Source organism: Miscanthus floridulus, chromosome 15, assembly GCF_019320115.1.
Source record: "Miscanthus floridulus cultivar M001 chromosome 15, ASM1932011v1, whole genome shotgun sequence".
Classification (NCBI taxonomy): Eukaryota; Viridiplantae; Streptophyta; class Magnoliopsida; order Poales; family Poaceae; genus Miscanthus; species Miscanthus floridulus.
In genome coordinates, this window is record NC_089594.1 from 6,462,501 (window position 1) to 6,483,388 (window position 20,888).

The window sequence follows — 20,888 nt, forward strand, 5'->3', positions numbered from 1 at the left end:
CAGTCGTGCTCCCGGCCCAGGTCCTTCGAGCCTTTGTAACAGTCCAATGCGTGCAGAGCACTTGTTAGTACTGCAACAATATAGGCCTCACCGTGGTGAGCTCAATGTGCTCGTGAGCTCAGCTTGTGGTCTCAATAAAAAAAAAAGAGGTATATGCATGGTAGGCCTTTGAATTTGTCCCGGAGAGTCACTTAGGTCCACAAACTCTCAAATCGTACTTTTAGCACTCTAATGTTGTTTAAGTATGCCACTTAGGTCCATAACTCATCGGATCAAGGTTTTGACCGACGTGGCGTGGACAGAACGCACGTGAACCGCGCGTGAGCCTGGTCTGAGGCGTGCAAATAAGCAGAGAGGCCCCCTGCGACCGCTACCTCCGCCGTCTCCTCGCAGCCGACGAATCGCGTGCCAACTCATTCCAGCTCCGCGACGACAACGACAGGGCAGCGGCAGCAGCCACGTGGTCCGGCTCGGCAGAGGTCCCGCTGACCTCCGGCATCCGGTTCCAGACGCTCAACTACGTCACCACCATCGCGCTCAGCAGCGGCAGCTATGGCTTCGGCTCCCCTGCCGCGACCCTCACCGTCATCGTGGACACGGGAAGCGACCTCACCTGGGTGCAGTGCAAGCCTACTCCGCGTGCTACGCGCAGCGCGACCCGCTCTTTGACCCCACGGGCTCCGCCACCTACGCCGCGGTCCGGTGCAACGCCTCCGCGTGCGCGGCCTCCCTTAAGGCGGCCACTGGCACGCTGGGATCCTGCAGTACCACCGACGGCGGGGGAGGCAACGAGAGGTGCTACTATGCGCTGGCATACGGCGACGGGTCCTTCAGCCGCGACGTGCTCGTCACGGATACGGGCGCACTCGGTGGCACCAGCCTAGATGGGTTCGTGTTCGGGCGCGGGCTCAGCAACCGCGGCCTGTTCGGCGGCACGGCGGGGCTCATGGGCTTCGGCCGCACCGAGCTGTCCCTGGTCTCCCAGACCGCGTCCTGGTACGATGGCTCGAGGGCAGCGGCGTGGGTGAGCCCCTGCGCCGCGAGGATGGTGCCGCCGACGGGCGCGCCGGTGATGTTGAGGAAGTAGAAGGGCGGCTGCGTCGGGTCGGCAATCATGCGGGTGTAGCCCACGGGGCGTCGTGACTGTGGGAGCCGGCGCAGCAGCTTTCGGCACGCCACGACGGCTGCGAACAGGGCAAGCTCCCTAACGGGGAGGATGCGCGGCGCGAGGCGCGTCATGTTGGCGGCGAAGGCTTGGACGGCGACCTTGGGGAGCAACTTGCTGAGGCTGATGCCGACGAGGCCGTCGTCGTCCTCGTGCTGCACGATGGCCGAGTGCGCATCGTCGGCGGCGGCGATGGTGGTGCTCTCCACGACGCGAAGCTCCATCTTGGCGCGCCCACGGAGCGCCGGGTCGATGGTGAGCAGCACGGCCGAGCCGCCGCAGCGGAAGAGGCAGTGGCCCAGCATCATCGACCTGTCGACGCCCGCGTAGCAGTTGGGCGTGATGCACTCCGCAGAGACGACGAGCGTCAGCGTCGGGCGCCGCGGGGACTGGGACCGGGACCGCGCATGCATGGTGCTCCGGGCGAGGTCCACGTCGATGAGCACGGCGGCGGATCCCATCCCGGAGAGGTTGTAGGCCGCGACATCGTCGCGCATGCCGTGTGCGCGCACGATCCGGGACGCGAGCGACGATGCCGGGTGGAACGTGCTGACGTCGTGGCGTGCCGAAAGCTGCTGCGCCGCATCAGTAGCAGCAGCTCCGCAGGCTCTGTTAGCACGCTAGCCCGCGCGGCCGCTGGAGCTCGCCTACGCCGCCGCGCTCGCAGCGCTGCATGAGCTTGCCTACGCTGGAGGTCTCCCCGCGCGCCTCCGCTGGTTCGCGCCGCCGCAGGAGCTCGCCCGCGCCGCTGCCCTCGAGCCATCGTACCGGGACGCCGCCATACCGGGACACGGTCTGGGAGACCAGGGATAGCTCGGCGCCACCAACGTGCTCATCGACTCTGGCACGGTGATCACGCGCCTGGCGCCGTCCGTGTACCGCGCCGCACTGTGTTTAAGTATGCCGACAGCTCTAGTAAGAGGAGGGGAAATGGAGAATATGAAAAGAATTGGGGCCCCTCTGCTTATTTACATGCCCCAAACCATGATCACGCGCGGCTCACGTGCGCTCTGTCCATGCCACGTCGGCCAAAACCTTGATCCGATAAGTTATGGGCCTAAATGACATACTTAAACAACATTAGGAGGCCAGAAGTACGATTTGAGAGTTTATGGACCTAAGTGGCACCCTGAGACAAGTTCAAGGGCCTACGATGCATATATCTCAAAAAAAAATATTGGGATTTCCAGCCAGGATATATAGGCCCTACTTTTTTTATCAAAGGCTTAGTCCGATCTAATTAGAAAGATTACATCGTTAACGGCCTGTTCGTTTGCTCGTATACGATCGTGGATTATAAGCTGGAACAATATTTTTCTCTCACACCAAACCAGCCAGCAGTAAATAATCCACGATCGTTTACGACCAAACGAACAGGTTGTAAATCCATATATGGGTTTACCAGTTTGTATACAAAGGAAAAGCTCCTGACATCTAGCAAACTGAACTCCTACAGAAAGCTAAACGACTCTACCAACTACGAACATTTACTGACACCACTTACTACCAGCAAAAACTAAACATCCAACACGATCAAACCCGACAACTAACAGCTCAGGCCCAAGCCCGACCGAAACAGGGAAGCAAAGAGCGAAAGCTAGAGGCCCTGTATAAACCTACGATTATAAATAATTAAATTATATAATCAAATTTTGGTCTAAACAGAATTAATTATAGGATGGATTTTATAATCAAAAATCTTAATTACCATAATCTGATAATCAAGTTGAGAGCAAGTTATAGGAGACTATGCTCCAACTTACCCCCAATCGATTGTTCAACTTGCAAAACTATAAAAGCACAAGTGACATGTCCGCTTGGCTGATAAGCCATAGTTGAAAGTACTGTTGGCTGATTTGTTGTGAGAGAAAAATATTGTTCGTTGACTGAAAAAGTACGGCTTATAAGTCAAGCGAACAGGGCGAAGATAGAAATCTAGGGCCAAAACACTATGATTATTATAATCCACTAGTATAGTGTCGTGCTAACGCCACGGTTTTATATCAAAGATGCACATGAAAACAATCAAATAACCATATTTTTCTATAGTTTTAGTCTCACGCAATTGTATATGACCATGTGGTAGCAAACTAATATTTACTCACAAATGGATCGCAGAACTGAAACAAATGGAACTTGTAAGAACCAGCACTTATATACATTTTGAACATACTATTTTATTGCTCGGTGGAAGGGTGGGCCTGGTGCAAGCGGTAGAATTTTACCGTCTGTGACCAAAAGGTCCCAGGTTCGAGTCGCGGTCTCCTCGTATTACACAGGCGAGGGTAAGGCTCGCCACTAACACCCTTCCCCAGACCCCGTAAAGAGCGGGAGCTCTCTACACTGGGTACGCCCTTTTTTTATTTTATTGTTAGTTATCCAATAACATTACTTCTATATCTATATATTCAAAGATATAAGTGTAGTGTATATTCATAGATACATTTTGCAGTTTTGCTGGGGCTGGTCTCTTTGTAGTTTGTACTTACCTTCAAATTCTCTTGAGGGTCTAATAACAACCTGTGTATTGTTGCTTGTAGCCTTCCAAAGGAAATGACCAAAAAGTATGATTTAGAAAACAATCTTGATACATAGTTTACAGGTTTTCACTTTGAATGATGCACAGGGAATTTAAAAAATCAAAAATCAAATTGACAAGTATGATCTTTCGATAGGCGGTTTAACAGAATCAGTCGCTAGACGACCAAACAAAACAGATCATCATCACACAAGCAAGAACATCACAAAGGACAGACCGATTAGTGATTTTACCTTGTAAAGGGGTGGCGGCTCTTCATACAGTAGGCTACAGAGGGTCAGCTCAATTTGCTGCATGTTGGATAGAGAAGGGCAGCGCTGCTTCTTGGATGATGGAGCAAGACATAGCTACTTCTCCGCTCCAAGGTTCGGAATATATGCCTCTTACTTTTCTTACTTGCTGCAGTGCATGAAGAAATTCTACTCCCTCTTGGCATGTCCATTCAGCCCAATCATCACTAATGAGAACCAAAGAAGATATCGATGAGCAAAATGTTCAAAACCACAAAATGACATCAATGAGCTATATTTAGTAAAATGGCAAATTACAAGAAGCTTCAAAAGTGTAATAGTAGCATAACCCAAACTGATGGCATGTAAAAACTGAAAAAGAAACATAGAGCTGAAAAGTTCTGGTTAGCCGCCTTCATATTAAAAACCACAGAGCTCCACACATAATCCAATAATTAGAATAACGTCATATTCCATTTTCATAGCAACAATAGTGAAGCATTGAAGTGCATACAATTTAGCAAAATATAGCGGTGCCGGCAGGGCCAACCAACCAAATATTAAATGCCTATAGTCAGAGCTATTTAGGGGAAGCAATACATGTGCTTGTATTTAACAGGAGGTGGAAAGCTACTCTTAGCAAGCCAGACATTACACAGGCACTGTCGACAGGTCAAACTCTATATGTAAACCAGAGAGCACAATTGATATTTATTGCTTGGATTAACAGTAAAAGCATATCAAAATTCCTAATTCTTTGATCATGTGTTTTTATATTTGCTCCGCACATGCACATTGCCTCTGGAGACAAAGATGAATATTATAAAGCATACTGACCTCCCTAAATGTGGAGTGACAGGAGTTCCATTTGATAAAGCATACCTTCGAAAGGTACCAGTGATATTAAGCATGTTCCAAGCAAGGCCAAATCGATCAAGATCTACGCGGAACAACAACAACAACATAGCCTTTCAGTCCTAAGCAAGTTGGGGTAGGCTAGAGTTGAAACCCACCAAGAGCCCCAAGTCACGATTCAAGCACTTCAATAGCCGCTTTCTAAGTACTCATATTTAAACATAGATCTATAGGTATATGCCAAGCTTTTAAATATCTTTTTATTGTCTCACCTCAGGTCAATTTCGGTCTTCCTTTATCTCTCCTCATATTATTAGCTTGGCTTAGGACTCCACAATGCACTGGTGCCTCTAAAGGTCTTCTTTGGACATGGCCAAACCACCTCAACCGATGTTGGACAAGCTTTTTTTCAATTGATGCTACCTCTAGGCGATCAAGTATATCATCGTTCCGAACTCGGTCCATTCTTGTATGACCGCAAATCCATCGCAACATATGCATTTCTGCAACACTCAGTTGTTGAACATGTCGAATCTTTGTAGGCCAATATTCTATTCCATACAATATAGCCGGTCTAATCGTCGTTCTATAGAGCTTACCTTTTAGCTTTTGCGGTACCCTCTTGTCACAGAGAATGCCAGAAGCTTGTCACCACTTGATCCATCCTGCTTTGATTCTATGGCTAACGTCCGCATCAATATCTCTATCCCTCTGTAGCATCGATCCCAGATACCGAAAGGTATCCTTCTTAGGCACTGCTTGACCTTCCAAACTCACATCTCCCTCCTGCTGTACAACTCCGTCAAAGTCGCATCTCATGTATTCGGTTTTAGTTCTGCTCAATCTAAAACCTTTAGACTTTAAGGGTCTGCCGCCATAACTTTAGTTTCCTATTTACTCCCGCCTAGCTTTCGTCCACTGACACTACATCATCAGCGAACAAGATCTATGCGGAAGAACAAAGGTAAAAAAACAATATAATCTAAAAACAAATTAGGTTGTCAAAAATGGTACCATGGTATACTGATCTTATAAGCATCCTGGTAGATAAAAAAGGAAACTGATTTGCTATCGAACCAACCCTGAAACTCACCATCCTCGTAGGTCTTAGACCTTTTGTTTTTTCCACGTGACAGAGCCGTGATCACGTTTTGGACTTTGCAACCAAGAGTAGCACAATTTATTTATCCTTAAAAATTTATTCATAAAGGAGCGGAAAGTAAAATTTATATTAATTAAGCATACCGAAATTCCAACTGATGCGTCATGTTTGACGAGGCTCTCCAACTATCATTTTCCACCGATCTTGGGCACTAACCTTTTCTTTGACCTGAGCTGAAAAATAGAGGTCACGGATTACATGAAAGAATGATCAAATGGCAAATGTGCTGACAGTAATTGAAGTATGACTGCAGATCTTGTATGCAGAGCAGTAAACTCATCATTAATTAAAAGTCTACCTTGTTATAGTTACGATGACTGGAAAAGCCAAAAAAATTGTTAGATTAATTACTTGAAGACTCTATCTTAACAATTCATCTATTGAAAGTCATAAACCACCTGAAAATGGAGAATCGATGGCTTCACCGATCTATTGTTGTGCTGAAACTCATAACACTTGCTGCTCGGCTCTACTTGCTTGCACAACTAAAAAAATTGTTTTTTCAATTTCAAATAATTAGGCTTGAACAACTGAAATAATAAAAATAAGCTTTGATAGATAAGCATGGATGTTAGCGAAGACACCTTATCCATGAGCTCTCCAGATTCAGGGAAGTTTTGTAGTTTTTGTACTGTTCCAACCTAGCTATAGAGGGGTAGAGAAACAGAAATACAACAAATACAGGGAAAATCGAGTTCATACAAAACAGGTGGAATACTACAAACACAGATGATGGAGGCAAAACAGGCTGTAAGCAGCTGTACAGTAGCTTTCTTTGACCAAATACTCTTGAGAAATATAATTACAAATATAAAAACAAATGATAATAATAGGGAGAGTAAACATACATTCTCTACAACACTTATAAGAAGATGAGGCCTCTTTGGAAGTTGAGACCGTGATTGATCAAGATCACGAAAGCATCCAGTTCATCTGATGTCCCAGAAACGTATTTCCATGTCACAGCCACCTTTCATGAAAATCCACTCATGCGGAGATAAGAAGGTGCCATACAAGAAAAACAATCATATTTTTATCACTGCATTAGCTCAAAGAAACTAACCACGATCGAAGCTGACCGGACAACATAAAGGCTCCAGAAGCAATGTCACACAGACGGACCTGAACATTTGCGCTCCCAGTGACGATGAGCATGTGCATTGTCGCGATTGGAGACATGGCTTCAGTCTACACTTTTCCAGGCATGTTAAATTCCATGGCGACCTTAGAAAACAGAACAGTGGAAGAACATGCGGGATCACGAAACAGGGGAAGGAAACAGAGAGACTGGTAACTGAAAAATTCCTAACAACTCCGCAGAAGCGAAATCTACCGTGACAGCAAGAACCGAATCTCAGGTCCGTTCTTCCCTCAACCCAATTTTTTCAACGTGCCACAGCTTTAGAGCGATCACTGTCCCCAAATCCACATCGAAATCAGAAACGCACAAAGAATCTGCAAAGGTGGCCGCGAGAGCAGAAATTCCGACACTCACCAGGAATTTGGAGCAGCACGCCGTGAGAAGGTCGACCGACGTGGCGGGCGAGGCGGCTGGCCGCCTCCTTCCTCGCGGCTGGCCCGGCTAGGGCACGGATTGGGTTCAAGCGCCCTGGTGTTCCCTGGAGGCGCGCCCTTCCCCGCTATCCCCATCCAATCCCACCCTCGCGCCAACACTCGCAGCGTGCCGAGCCCGCTTCCGGCGCCAACGCCGCCGCCCCACGGAACCCTAGCCCCGCGGCCGGGCGCCGTAGCCGGCCCGTGCGCGCCGAGAACTGCGGCCGGGCGGGCTGCGGCGACAACGGCGAGCAGCAGCACGAGGCGGCGGAGGTCCGGACCTGTGCCTGAGGAATTTTTTTGAAAATGAAAACAACCGGTGAAAAGGAGGAGGACGACGGGATCGAACCCGGGTTGATGTGGGGGAGTCGCGGGACGGGGTGAGCGTGAGTGATGAGCCGACTGATCCAAACACCGTGGGCCGTTGGATTCTGAGTGAGTAAGAGAAACGCGAGATTAGAGTGGATCTCGACTTTCCGTTTTAAAGGTTTACCGGTGCATGTTTTGCGGTACATTTTTAATTTACAAGAGTTCAGGAGTGTGCGGGACAGTTGTTGCAGTAGCCGTAGGAAAGTTTACAACCGGTGTATTACTAGGGATAGAGATAATCCTAATTTATACTAATCCTAATCCTATGCATAATGCAAAGGGGCCTGTAGCTACTGGTTACAAGATTCTCAGTAGCTGCTCGGTTCTGGGTTCAACTTTCCGTAAGAGCGAATATTCTAGGATTTAACGGTGCTGTACTTTTAGTGGTAGGTAGCAGGCGACGTTCCCGTCAACTCAGAGGAGCCTGTGGTCACTATGAGTCCAAAACACGAGGAGAGGATACATAAACCCAAATAAAATATTTATAGCTCATGAAAGTATCTCTAAACGCTTTAAAAAATTAGATTTCACTCTAGAAAAATGGGAAAGTATCCAAAATATCTAGAATTTTTCAAAAAAGTTCAATTGATACCAAATACATTTTCAAAAAAAATGGAAAATAAAAACACGAGATGGATCTAGCATGAGTGCATTCACCATTAATGTATGTTGAATTCATGCCTATTGCATCTCATATTTTTTGTTGTACAAAGTTTTTAGAACACATTTAGACATCGGTTAGAATGGTTTGGGGACTTTTTTTTTTGTTTTTTTAAGATATTTGTTTTCCATTTTTCTGGACATAATCTATTTTTTGGAAGCAAATATAGATTTTTTTCACAAGCTATAAATGTTTTATTTGGGTTTGTCGTGTCCCAACTCGATTTTTTTTGAAGTTTTTAGAAGTTTGGAGATATTTTTATAGTTTAATGGATTTTTGAAATGAAATAATGAAACCGCATTGAAAACCATTCCTAAATAGGCTAGGGAAATAATTGAAATAAATTTGCGAGTTGAGAGGTAAGGTGTTTACTTTCAGAGCTCTAGAAGGAAATTAAACCACGATGATAGTTTGGAGAGATAAAATGGTTTTTTCCTTATGCGTATCTAGCATGCGTGTTATTGGATTGGTGGGTTATCTGTCAGCTGCAAAACTAGCCCAGCTAGTTTACACTACTTTGGAAATTGTTCGGACATGCTGACATGGGTCACTGTCCAAATGTTCGTTCTCGTTAGCTTGAACTTATAATTTGTGAAAAATAAATCCATAAACTAAAAGTTCAAACCTTTAATTAATTTTAAATGTTTCTAAAAACCATGATGTTGTTACATGTGTTCTAGAGGACTGGTTATGATTATGTTAGCTCCCTGCAAACATTTTTTTTCTACATGAGATATCTGCAGAAATAAAGAATGCAACATGACATTTGAGACTCCAAAGAAATGGCATAATTAAGAAAGAAGGAAAATGCAGCGCTTCATTTGAGGCTCCAAAGATATTTCATAAACGAAGCTAGCATGTAATCCTCGTCAAAGCCTCATAACATAATAGTTTTTATTTTAATTTTTGAAATAGCATCAATCTTGTTCGCGTGGATAAAACACACAAAAATATGACTTCCAGTTTGAGGTAGGGAGTACTAGGAAAATAAGGAGAGAAAGAAGAAGGAAGATGAGCTCTTCCCTTACTCCAACGACCTTACATCCGTCGCTATCTATTTTTGTGTTAGTGAAATGAGACTGTTCATGCATGTAAATGGAAAGGTTGCCATGCAAGAAAAAGAAATCAATTTGGTGGCTGTCGATCGGCTCACATGAACCTCGTACCTATGTCAACACCCCCTCTTTCACAGCGTCGTTGTTGCATGATCTGCATAAGCAATTAGAGCATGAATATATAAGGTGATATTATTATCAAGGAAATTAATAGAGAAAATTATTTTCTTAGCCCTAAAAAAAGTGTTGCTTAGTTTCTTGGCCCTTTTTCTCGAACTTGCTTATTTGGCCCTAAAACGAATTTCCTTTCGGGGGCCCTTCCGTTAGTTTCACTAGTAGAGAACAGACCTTTGATCCTCGGCCAAAATAGGCTCTAGTCCCGGCATTTTTTGCGCCCGGGACTAGAGATACCTTTAGTCCCGGTTGGTGGCTCCAACCGGGACTAAAGGTCCCTCCCAACGGCTACTGCGCCAGACAGAGGTGGCAGGGACCTTTAGTCCCGGTTGGATCCACCAACCGGGACTAAAGGTAGACTTTTACTCCCGGTTGGTGGCTCCAACCGGGACTAAAGGTCTCTGCCACCTCTGTCTGGCGCAGGAGCCGTTGGGAGGGACCTTTAGTCTCGGTTGGAGCCACCAACCGGGACTAAAGGTCCCCCTTTATATATCGGCCGTCTCCTTCTTCCTCCCCGAGCCCGAGCTCAGCACATTTTGAAGCTCACTGCACTAGTGTTCTTGCTTCCTCCCTCCATTGTTCCTCCATCCATTCTTCGATTCCTCCGTCGATTTCTTCGATTCCTCCGTCGATTCTTCAGTTATAAAGGTTACCAATCTCATACTCTCATTTTTCACCATTGTCTTATCTCATTTTGTTCACTATATATATGGTTCTTTATTGTGGTTTTTTTCATTTGTAAGCAATTTGAGCTCAAAATCACTTCAAGCTTGCATATTTACATGAAGGAAGGTTAAAGTAGCTATTAAAAACTAGTATTCACCGTTCATTTGTAGCATGCATAGCACACTTCATTGTTTAGAGATATAGAGAATTTTAGAGTTTTTTAATTTTATTTGTTTATAAAATGAGAAATTTATAGTGTATTAAAAAATGAGTATAGGGACTAGTGCCTCCGACTGGTATGACAGATGCAATGCAAGGCCGTGCAATAGAAAGCAAATCCGTTCTCTTTTGACGATACGCCCGAACAGCTGGGCCTGACAGATTTGGTGGTTGAACGGGTCCGTTGGCCGTCGCCATGCGACTGTACGACAAAGAACGGCATCGATCGACCATAGTATTTTATTGTCTGGAGTCCGGTCCGGGGTGCAATGCAACGCAATGACAATTGACAATGCGTTGCTAGGTCAAAATATGGTCATTTCTATGGACTTCGCGACTAAACATTTTATTTTAACTTTTTATGAAATGAAAAACTTAGAAAATAGTTAGAAAATTATAGAAAATCCATACTAGTTGAACTTGCGGACCGTGTTCAGCTCGGCGAGCATGTTCTCTGCCGAGCGGTAACGGACATCAAGGAGGAGCTTTGATTCTACGAGGGAGAGCGACAACAGTCGTGGAAGACCGTGTTCCCTTTCTCGTAGAATCGGAGCTCTTCCTTGACCAAGTACGGTGCCGTCCGGTGGAGAAATGCTCGCCGAGATGATCACGTAAGCAAGGTCAACTAGTATGGATGGTTATTTATTAAAACATGTTTTTGAGCTATAAATCCTGCTGGCCGTCTTCTTCCTCCCCGAGCTCGCCCGAGAGCTTAAGTTCAAATTTAAGCAGTGTTCTTGCTCTTTCTCCATCCATTCTTCGATTCCTCCATCGATTTCTTCGATTCCTCCATTGATTTCTTCGATTCCTCCGTCGATTCTTCGGTTCTAAAGGTTACCAACTTCATACTCTCATGTTTCATCATTGTCTTATCCCATTTTGTTCACTATATATATATGGTTCTTTATTGTGGTTTTTTTTCATTTGTAAGTAATTTGAGCTCAAAATCACTTCAAGCTTGCATATTTACATGAAGGAAGGTTAAAGTAGCTAGTTGAACTAGCGGACCGTGTTCATTTCGGCGAGCATGTTCTCTGCCGAGCGGTAATGGATGTCAAGGAGGAGCTTTGATTCTACGAGGGAGAGCGGCAACGGTCATGGAAGACCGTGTTCCCTTCCTCGTAGAATCGGAGCTCTTCCGTGGCCAAGTACGGTGCCGTCCGGTGGAGAAATGCTCGCCAAGATGATCATGTAAGCAAGGTCAACTAGTACGGATGGTTATTTATTCACACATCCCGATATCGTCGTAGTAGTCTATCAATCACCGTACCCAAACGTAGTATATATATAAATATAAACGATAATCGATTGTTATGTGTGTACACTCCCATTCTTCTATTAATTTGCGGAAATATCATGTGAATTACTTACCTGCCGTAGTAAAAGACGAGAACACAATGACCATTAAAAATATCATTGTTTAGAGATATAGATAATTTTATAGTTTCTTAATTTTATTTGTTTATAAAATGAGAAATTTATAGTGTATTAAAAAATGAGTATAGAGAGTAGATGGCAACTGCTTCCGGGTCCTCGGCCTCTCATGGGTTTCTAAAGTGACTTAGGCCGGGCCTCCCTCTTATTCCATGCGGCAAGTGTCGTGATGAGACAAATATTATGATGGAGTACCGAGTGAAGAAGGAGGGTCCCAACAAGGATCGCATCTTCTACAAGTGTACGGATCGTAATGTGAGTTATTTTATCGTATTTAATGATTATGGTTAGTTTATACCTATTTTCATGATGGTTGTGATTAAAGTTCTAATTTTTTGTTTTAATTTTAGTGGGATGGCAGTGGACGATGTTCAGGCTTCTACTGGGAGGAAGAGTATGTTGAACTCGTGCAAAAATATCTTGCACAACAAGCAGATACGGCGGCTAATGAGGCAGTGATCCAGCCGAAGAAGCCCAAAGATGTTGCACAATCGGGGGATCTGTCTGTTTTAGTTGAGATTGGTCGCAAAATCCTTGTGCTCCTAAAATGTATTTTAGCTTTAGTTCTTTTAGTGGTAGTTGGGATTGTCTACATTGTAGCGATGCTTTCATAAATTTATACCTTTTGTGGTGGCACACATGTTGTATAAATAATTAATTATGATCTAGGTTTTAATATGGTATTTATGTCATGTAATGCAGATGAGCCGGCATTGGATGTACAATGCTGATCGCCGCTCCCAAGAGTTCATTGACGGCGTGCATTCTTTGTTACGTGCGGCCGAGGCAAACAAACGCGACGGTTTCATGTGCTGCCCATGTGCCATATGTAAGAATACGGTGGAATATCCTTGCTCAAGGACTCTTCATTCACACTTGTTCAAGTCGGGTTTCATGCCAAACTATATTTGTTGGACGAAGCACGGAGAAACCGGCGTTGTAATGGAAGAAGGTGAAGAAGAACAATGGGACGACAATAATATTATTCCCGATGGTGCGTGCTTCAATGATACTGCAATGGGAGAAGCTGAAGAAGAGGTAGCCACAGAAGATGAGCCTGCTGATGATCTTTGTCAGGTTATTCGTGACGCACAAAGAGAATGTAAAAGTGAAAAGGAGAAGATCAAGTTCGAGCGGATGCTAGAAGATCACAAGAAATTGTTGTACCCAACTTGTGATGCAGGGCAGAAAAAGTTAGGAATCACACTAGAATTGTTGTAATGGAAGGCAAAGAATGGTGTATCTGACAAGGGATTTGGAGAGTTACTAAAAATCCAAAAGAAGATGCTTCCGAAGGACAATGAATTGCCCGCCACTACCTACGAAGCAAAACAAGTTGTCTATCCTATGGGGCTAGAATCGAGAAGATACATGTATGTCCTAATGACTGCATCCTGTACCATGGCAAAGAGTACGAGAAATTGGATGCATGCCCGGTATGCCATGCATCGCAGTATAAGATCAGGCGAGATGACCCTGGTGATGTTGAGGGCGAACGTCCGCGGAAGAAAATCCCTGCCAAAGTTATGTGGTATGCTCCTATAATACCACGCTTGAAACATCTATTCAGAAACAAAGAACATGCAAAATTGTTGTGATGGCACAAAGAAGACCGTAAGGTAGACAATATGTTGAGACACCCTGCTGATGGGTCCCAGTGGAGAGCAATCGACAGAGAATTCCTGGAGTTTGCAAATGACGCAAGAAACTTAAGGTTTGCTTTAAGTACAGATGGTATCAATCCTTTTGGAGGGCAGAACAGTAGTCATAGCACTTGGCCTGTTACTCTAAGTATCTACAATCTTCCTCCTTGGTTATGCATGAAGCGGAAGTTCATTATGATGCCTGTGCTCATCCAAGGCCCGAAGCAACCTGGCAATGACATCGATGTGTACCTGAGACCACTTATTGACGAACTTCTCATTTTGTGGAATAAAGAAGGTGTACGTGTGTGGGATGAGTACAAACAGGAACACTTTGATCTGCGAGCATTGTTGTTCGTAACAATCAATGATTGGCCTGCTCTAAGTAATCTTTCAGGACAGTCAAACAAGGGATATAATGCATGCACACACTGCTTCGGTGATATTAGAGGTGTATTCTTGAAAAAATGTCGAAAGGTCGTGTACCTTGGCCATCGTCGATTTCTTCCTACAAATCACCCCGTAAGAAAGAAAGGCAAGCATTTTAAAGGGAAGGCAGACCACCTGACCAAGCCTCGCAACCAAACCAGTGAGGATGTACTCGATATGGTCAATGATGTGAAAGTCGTCTTTGGAAAAGAACATGGCAGCCAACCTGTTCCGAACGACGCTAACGGTCACGCACCCATGTGGAAGAAGAAGTCCATATTTTGGGACCTACCCTATTGGCAAGTCCTAGAGGTCCGCAGCTCGATCAACGTGATGCACCTGACGAAGAATCTTTATGTGAACCTGCTAGGCTCATGGGTGTGTATGGAAAGCCTAAGGACACATTTGAAGCACGATAGGACCTGCGTTGTTTGAGAGAAAGAGACAACCTGCATCCAGAGAAGACAGATGATGGACGCCATTACTTACGTCCTGCCAGCTACACTCTAAGCAAAGAGGAGAAGGAAATCATGTTTGAATGCTTAAACAACATCAAGGTACCATCTGGATTCTCCTCGAATATAAAGGGTATTATAAATGTGCCAGAGAAGAAATTCTGTAACTTAAAGTCCCATGACTGTCACGTTCTCATGACGCAATTACTTCCAGTTGCATTAAGAGGAATTCTACCTCCAAATGTACGTCTAACCACCGTGAAGCTATGTGCATTCCTCAATGCAATTTCTCAGAAGGCAATTGATCCAACTGATCTAGCTAAACTACAGAATGATGTGGTTCAATGTCTCGTCAGCTTTGAGTTGGTGTTCCCTCCTTCCTTCTTTGATATCATGACACACCTCCTAGTTCACCTAGTCAAGGAGATTTTCATTCTCGGTCCTGTATTCCTATACAACATGTTCCCCTTAGAGAGATTCATGGGAGTCCTGAAGAAATATGTTCACAACCGTGCTCGCCCAGAAGGAAGCATCACCAAGGGCTATGGAACAGAAGAGGTCATTGAGTTTTGTGTTTACTTTATTCCCGACCTTGACTCGATTGGTGTTCCTGAATCGAGACATGAGGGGAGACTAAGTGGAAAGGGGACACTAGGGAGGAAAACATATATTGGTACGGAGGATGATTATTTCAATAAATTGCACTACACAGTTCTACAGAACTCCTCTTTGGTAGATCCGTATATTGAGACACACAAGGATCTCTTACGATCCGAGTTTCCAGGGAAGACTGAAGCTTGGATTACGCGTAAGCACATGGAAACTTTCGGCGGTTGGTTGCAAAAAAAATGTCAAGGTGATGAGTGCATCCATGAGCAACTGTATTTATTGGCTATGCAACCATCATGGCATATCGTAACATACAAAGGGTACGAGATAAATGGGAACATATTCTACACAGTAGCCCAAGATAAAAGGAGTACCAACCAAAACAGTGGTGTCCACATAGATGCCACAGACCCGAATGGGAATAAGCAGATATATTATGGCCGCATAGATGAAATATGAGAACTAGAATATGCACCTACTTTGAAGATCCCATTGTTCAAGTGCCAATGGATCAAGGTGACCGGAGGCGGGGTAACAGTAGACAACGAGTATGGAATGACAACAGTAGACCTTAGTAATATTGGGTACAAAGACGAACCATTTGTCCTTGCCAAGGATGTGAATCAGGTGTTCTATGTCAATGATATGTCTACCAAACCAAAAAGAGGGAAAAACGATAATGACTCAACTAAAGAGCCAAAGCGACACATAGTTCTTTCAGGGAAAAGAGTCATCGTGGGAATTGAGGACAAGTCGGACATGTCAGAAGATTATGAAAAGTATGACCGAATTCCGCCCTTCAAAGTGAACAAAGACCCTAGCATCTTGGTAAATGATGAGGACACTCCATGGTTACGACGCGATCATAACCAAGGGACATACATAAAGAAGAAGTTCACTGCTGTGCTCACTTGATGATATAGTGATTTAATGTAGTGTGTGTTTGAGATATTATGTAATAATTGTGAATTTAGATGTTTATTATGTCGTGTTTCAAATTAAATCAATGTTTGATTTGGTGGGATTTCTCTCTCGAAAAGTTAAATTAGGATATTGAGTGATGAAAAATTAAAATATTAACGTTAAAATGATGTGAAAACAAATTTCCTGTCCAAAACCAATAGTTTTAATAATTTTAATTAAACACTACACTTTTGCATTAACAAAATAATAAATATTAGTTACATTATGTTTTATAATTATAACAAAAAATAAAAAAGTTAGGTTATAGATTTTTCCTATGTGCAATAAAGAAAAATAAAATCCATATTTTTAATAAAATAATTTTATGCCTTTTATTTAATTTACTATGTATTTAACAAGAAAATCCATATTTCTATTAAAAAAATTGCTCAAAACAGGCGGGAAATGAAACTGCAGCCCACTCGGGAGTAAAGGTGGGCTGTAGTTTCGTGGCCCGCAAAAAAAAAACCCTTTACTCCCGGTGCGTGTTACCAACCGGGAGTAAAGGTATACCTTTACTCCCGGTTGGTAACACGCACCAGGAGTAAAGGGACCTTTACTCCCGGTTGGTAATACGCACCGGGAGTAAAGGACCTTTACTCTCGGCTGGTGGCTGGCACCGAGAGTAAATCTCCCTGGTATATAACCACCAGTGCCTGGCGCAGATCGATCCCCTCCTCTTCTTCCTCGTCGAACACCGCCGCCCTTTCTCTCTTCTTCCTCGCGCCACCGCCGATTCGTCTTCCCCTGCGCATTAGCCCGCCCCCATGACACCGGAGCCCGCGCCTCGCCTCGTGCGGCCCTCCACCGCCGATGACCTCGTGCATGGTGAAATGGCGTCAGTGAGGGCCCGTGCATGGTTGGGGTCTTTTGCTGCTTATCGTCCATAGCGGAGGAGCCATCAGCTGCTGCCGTCGTCTTGGCTCCTTCTCCACATGGGGCAACGGCATCAGGGAGGAGACAACGGATCAGAGCACCGGCTGGCCGGAATGGGAGCTAGACGCTATCTGAAGCTTAGTTATCTGAAACTTGCAACATCACGACATCACGCACCGACATCGCCCCAGCCTGCCTCACGTCGTCGTCGTTAGCACACCGGCCCGCCTCATGTCATCGTCGTCAGCACACCTGCCACCACGCCAACACGTATATATACGTCATTTGTATTCATATGCATGTATATATACGTCGCGGAGCACCGCCGCCCTCGTTCGCCCATGCGTTTCTATGTATACGGCGGAGCACCGCCGCCCTCGTTCACCCATGTGTACAAACATATATACGACGGAGTGGAGCACCACCACTCTCGTCACACCGCCCTCTCTCGTGGCCTAGTCGATCAACATTCATATTACATGTCGGCATAAGATATATTGTAGTTAATAAAGTGACTATGTTTAGTTTAAGATATATGATGAATGACTACATGGTTCACATGGTACATAGGATCACACCATCATGCATCGACACCGCCTCGGCCCGCCTCACATCGTCGTCGTCAGCATGTCGGCCCGCCTCACGTTGTCGTCGTCAGCACACCGGCCACCGCGCCGACATGTATATATACGTCATTTGTATTCATATGCATGTATATATACGTCGTGGAGCACCGCCGCCCTTGTTCGCCCATGCATTTCTATGTATACGGCGGAGCACCGCCGCCCTTGTTCACCCATGTGTACAAACATATATACGGCGGAGTGGAGCACCGCCACTCTTGTCACACCGCCCTCTCTCGCGGCCTAGTCGATCAACATTCATATTATCGTTATCGTTAACGCTAAACAATCACACTAGGGCGAATTGCATCGGTGACTAGGGCGAACCGCGTTGTTGATGTCACCGACATGGTTCGCCCTAGTCACCGACGCAATTTGCCCTCGGCCGTTTATGTATAGCCCTAATTCACCCTAGTACCGACATAGTTCGCCCTAGTGTGGCGAATTGCGTCCGTGACCGAGGGGCAAGATTTAATAATGCATATTGTTCGTAGATTTTACGCATGTAAGCAAAGATTTGACGTACTATATATTGGTTTTGTTTTTTGAAGCTAGATGGCCGACCCGAGAAACATGGATGAGGAGGAGTTGATGATGAATTTGACCAACACTGGCACTCAAGTTGCCGGCGATGATGGTGCTAAAAATAACGTGCAAGAGGATGCAGATGACGGGAGTCAGTACTTAGCTCTTGAACAAAATGAGCAACAACATGTTGGCCAAGTATATATTTTTTATTATTAGCTATATATATTATCATATGTCTTATGTGTGCTCATGACATTAAAAATAATGTTTATGTTTTGTAGCCCTCTGGATCGACATCAACAACTACAACGAAGAGTAAAAATGTTCGAGGTCCCAAAAAGCCATTGGAGGGCCGCTTCATCATCTCGGAGTTCAATGTGGATACAGGCGAACCGGGGGGGGCAAATAAAATGAAATTCGTGCACCATTGTGGTTACCTTGTACGAGACCGGCTCCCGATCAGTACCCACGAATGGAAGAAGAAGACCAATGCTCCTCATATCAATTTTGTCTCCGATCGTGACAAGACATTAATTTGGAATGATGTCTTGGAACATTTCACGCTCCAAACAGATGGTTATGATGATATAATAGATGGTGATGAATTGAAGGAGCGAGTTAGGGATTGGGCAATGAAGAAGGTGGCCACCCAGTTTCAGACTTGGAAGAAACACCTATACATGACGTATGTCAAGAAGAACATAGCACCAGATTTTACTGTCCCAGGCCCGATCTCAAAGCAGAGGCCCTATTGGGATGAGTTTGTACAATACAAGACGTCAGAAGAGGGTGTGAGTCGGGTGATAAAGAACCAACGTAATGCCCAATAGAAGACATACCACCATAACTTGGGATCAGGTGGCTACCCGACTGCCATTAAGAAGTGGAACAAAATGGAAGCAGACCTTCTTACCAAGGGTATCACACCAGAATCACTCGAGTGGGGAGAGCGTGCAAAGAATTGGTTTTTCGCTCATGGGGGAACACTGGACCAGGAGACAAGGAAGTGTGTTTATGGCGCAAGACTGCAAGAAGCAGCAGAAAGATTGTTTTATACTCAGAGAGCTACTGCTAGTGGTGCGTTCAGGCCCAACAGAGAGAAGGATGAACTAACATATGCCATCAGGACTATTGAACACGGTGGCCGAACTAGAGGCAAAGGAAGTGTCTCATGGGAGCATGGATTCCCTCAGGACAGACCTTCCTACAGAAGCCATCAGAGAAAGAAGGAAGAAGAGGCACAGCGGCTCCAGAGGTTGGAAGAAGCGGTGCGTGAAGCACAGGAGCAGGAAAAAAACCTTGAAGCGAGAATGCAGGAGGAAATCAGAAGGCAAGTGCAAATAGCAGTGAGTGCAAGCAAGCAGACATCAGAGCCAGGAATCAACATTAACTAATCTGTTCAGTTGAAAAGCAGCTGCGCTTCCATAGAGATACCAAATCAAGGGGACACAGGACTGCGTTTCCCTATGGATGACGTCACTGAACCTTGTACATCGTGTGAGCTACACATTCCGAAGGGGAATTCCACAATCAAGGTGGCTATCGGTCTTGTAAATCCTATCGACCGAACCAAGACACCAAGGATTCATGGGAATATAATCCAAGAAGGATATGCTACCATCTCGGTAGATAAAGCTGAAAAAGGCTTTAATGATTTGCCTCTTGACATTTCTGGAGGTGATGGCGAGAAGACTCTAGGAGAAGCAGAGAAGACATTCATTCTATGGCACAAGCGCTACATCATCATTCTCGGGATGTCGCCTCCACCTCCTCCTGAACTACCTCACCATAGGTGCGGATGAAAACACTACATCATTAATTTATATTGGCTTAAATAATTAACAATCTGCTCATAATAATATGTCATTCCTTTTTTTGTAGCAGATCCTCCCCCAACCTAAATCCAATTGTTCAATAGCCAGATCATCATAATGCTCTGTACGATGACAATGTGTTGGAAGGCGAGGCTGCATCCACACCATCTCCAAGGAGGTCTCCAACACCGCAGCCGCCTCCTCCAAGGAGGTCTCCAACGCCGCTGCCACCACCTCCAAGGAGGTCTCCAACGCTTCCCCCACCCCCGCCTACCAAAAAGACAAGTACTAGCAAGAGGCCAGCCCCACAAACGAAGAACCAGTCTCCGCCGGTAAAGAAAGCCACCGTGAAACCAAGGGCTATTCCCAAAATAATATCTGAAGAGAAGGAAGAAGTAACTGATGCATATAAAAAAGATATGTCCAGATTCTATGACAAACTTAAAAAGAATCAAGAAGCAAGGAGAAACCTGGAAAAACCGTACTTCTTCATAGCTCCATATATTCTAAGAAAAAAGGTGGCTTCTTACCAGCAACAACAGCGGGAATCTCGTAAGCCATCCAAATCAACGTTAATGGACTATGACCATACTCTCACCAAGTCAATTGAGGCGGCATAGAAAAAGAAGCAGGTAGGGAAAGGAGTTGCACAACTCAGACAACAATCACACCAATCAGTCCCCCCGCTAGTTGTTGGTAATGAATATGGTTCGAATTTAGGATTAATGCATCAGGCAAACATACCTCCAGATGTTGATTTGGATCACCTTGGTGAATTTATTGATGAGACTGGTCTCGACCTTTACCAGATGTTTGGTGATGGAAACATTGAGAGTGCGGCGGATGTTGATATTTGAAAGAAAAA

The 20,888-nt window shown here is 45.0% G+C and overlaps 1 protein-coding gene and 1 long non-coding RNA gene across 7 annotated transcripts; both read right to left on the reverse strand.

Annotated features, from left to right (window-relative positions):
- Positions 1-801: 801 nt before the first annotated feature.
- Positions 802-1,947, reverse strand: LOC136506912 (3-ketoacyl-CoA synthase 19-like). Its single transcript, XM_066501798.1, has 2 exons — positions 1,853-1,947; positions 802-1,774 (listed from the first exon to the last, which is right to left on the reverse strand). Exons 1-2 carry the CDS (start codon positions 1,945-1,947, stop codon positions 802-804), a joined length of 1,068 nt encoding a protein of 355 aa, XP_066357895.1.
- Positions 1,948-3,040: 1,093 nt separating this feature from the next.
- Positions 3,041-7,811, reverse strand: LOC136508974 (uncharacterized). Of its 6 annotated transcripts, XR_010772166.1 has the most exons (7): positions 7,447-7,811; positions 7,015-7,175; positions 6,800-6,921; positions 6,536-6,596; positions 6,350-6,436; positions 6,035-6,124; positions 3,719-4,161 (listed from the first exon to the last, which is right to left on the reverse strand). It is a non-coding gene; the product is annotated as an uncharacterized lncRNA (long non-coding RNA). The 6 variants fall into 6 exon arrangements; XR_010772165.1 differs by adding an exon at positions 3,041-3,706 and having other exon boundaries at positions 3,938-4,161; positions 6,536-7,175; XR_010772164.1 differs by having other exon boundaries at positions 6,536-6,921.
- Positions 7,812-20,888: the final 13,077 nt, after the last annotated feature.

Excerpts from the sequence above, each read along its gene's own strand:
- LOC136506912 (XM_066501798.1), bottom strand. The coding sequence starts at position 1,947 with ATGGCGGCGTCCCGGTACGATGGCTCGAGGGCAGCGGCGCGGGCGAGC. Across the intron at positions 1,775-1,852 it reads CGCGCGGGGAGACCTCCAGC|AGCCTGCGGAGCTGCTGCTA; the intron begins GTAGGCAAGCTC and ends GCGTGCTAACAG.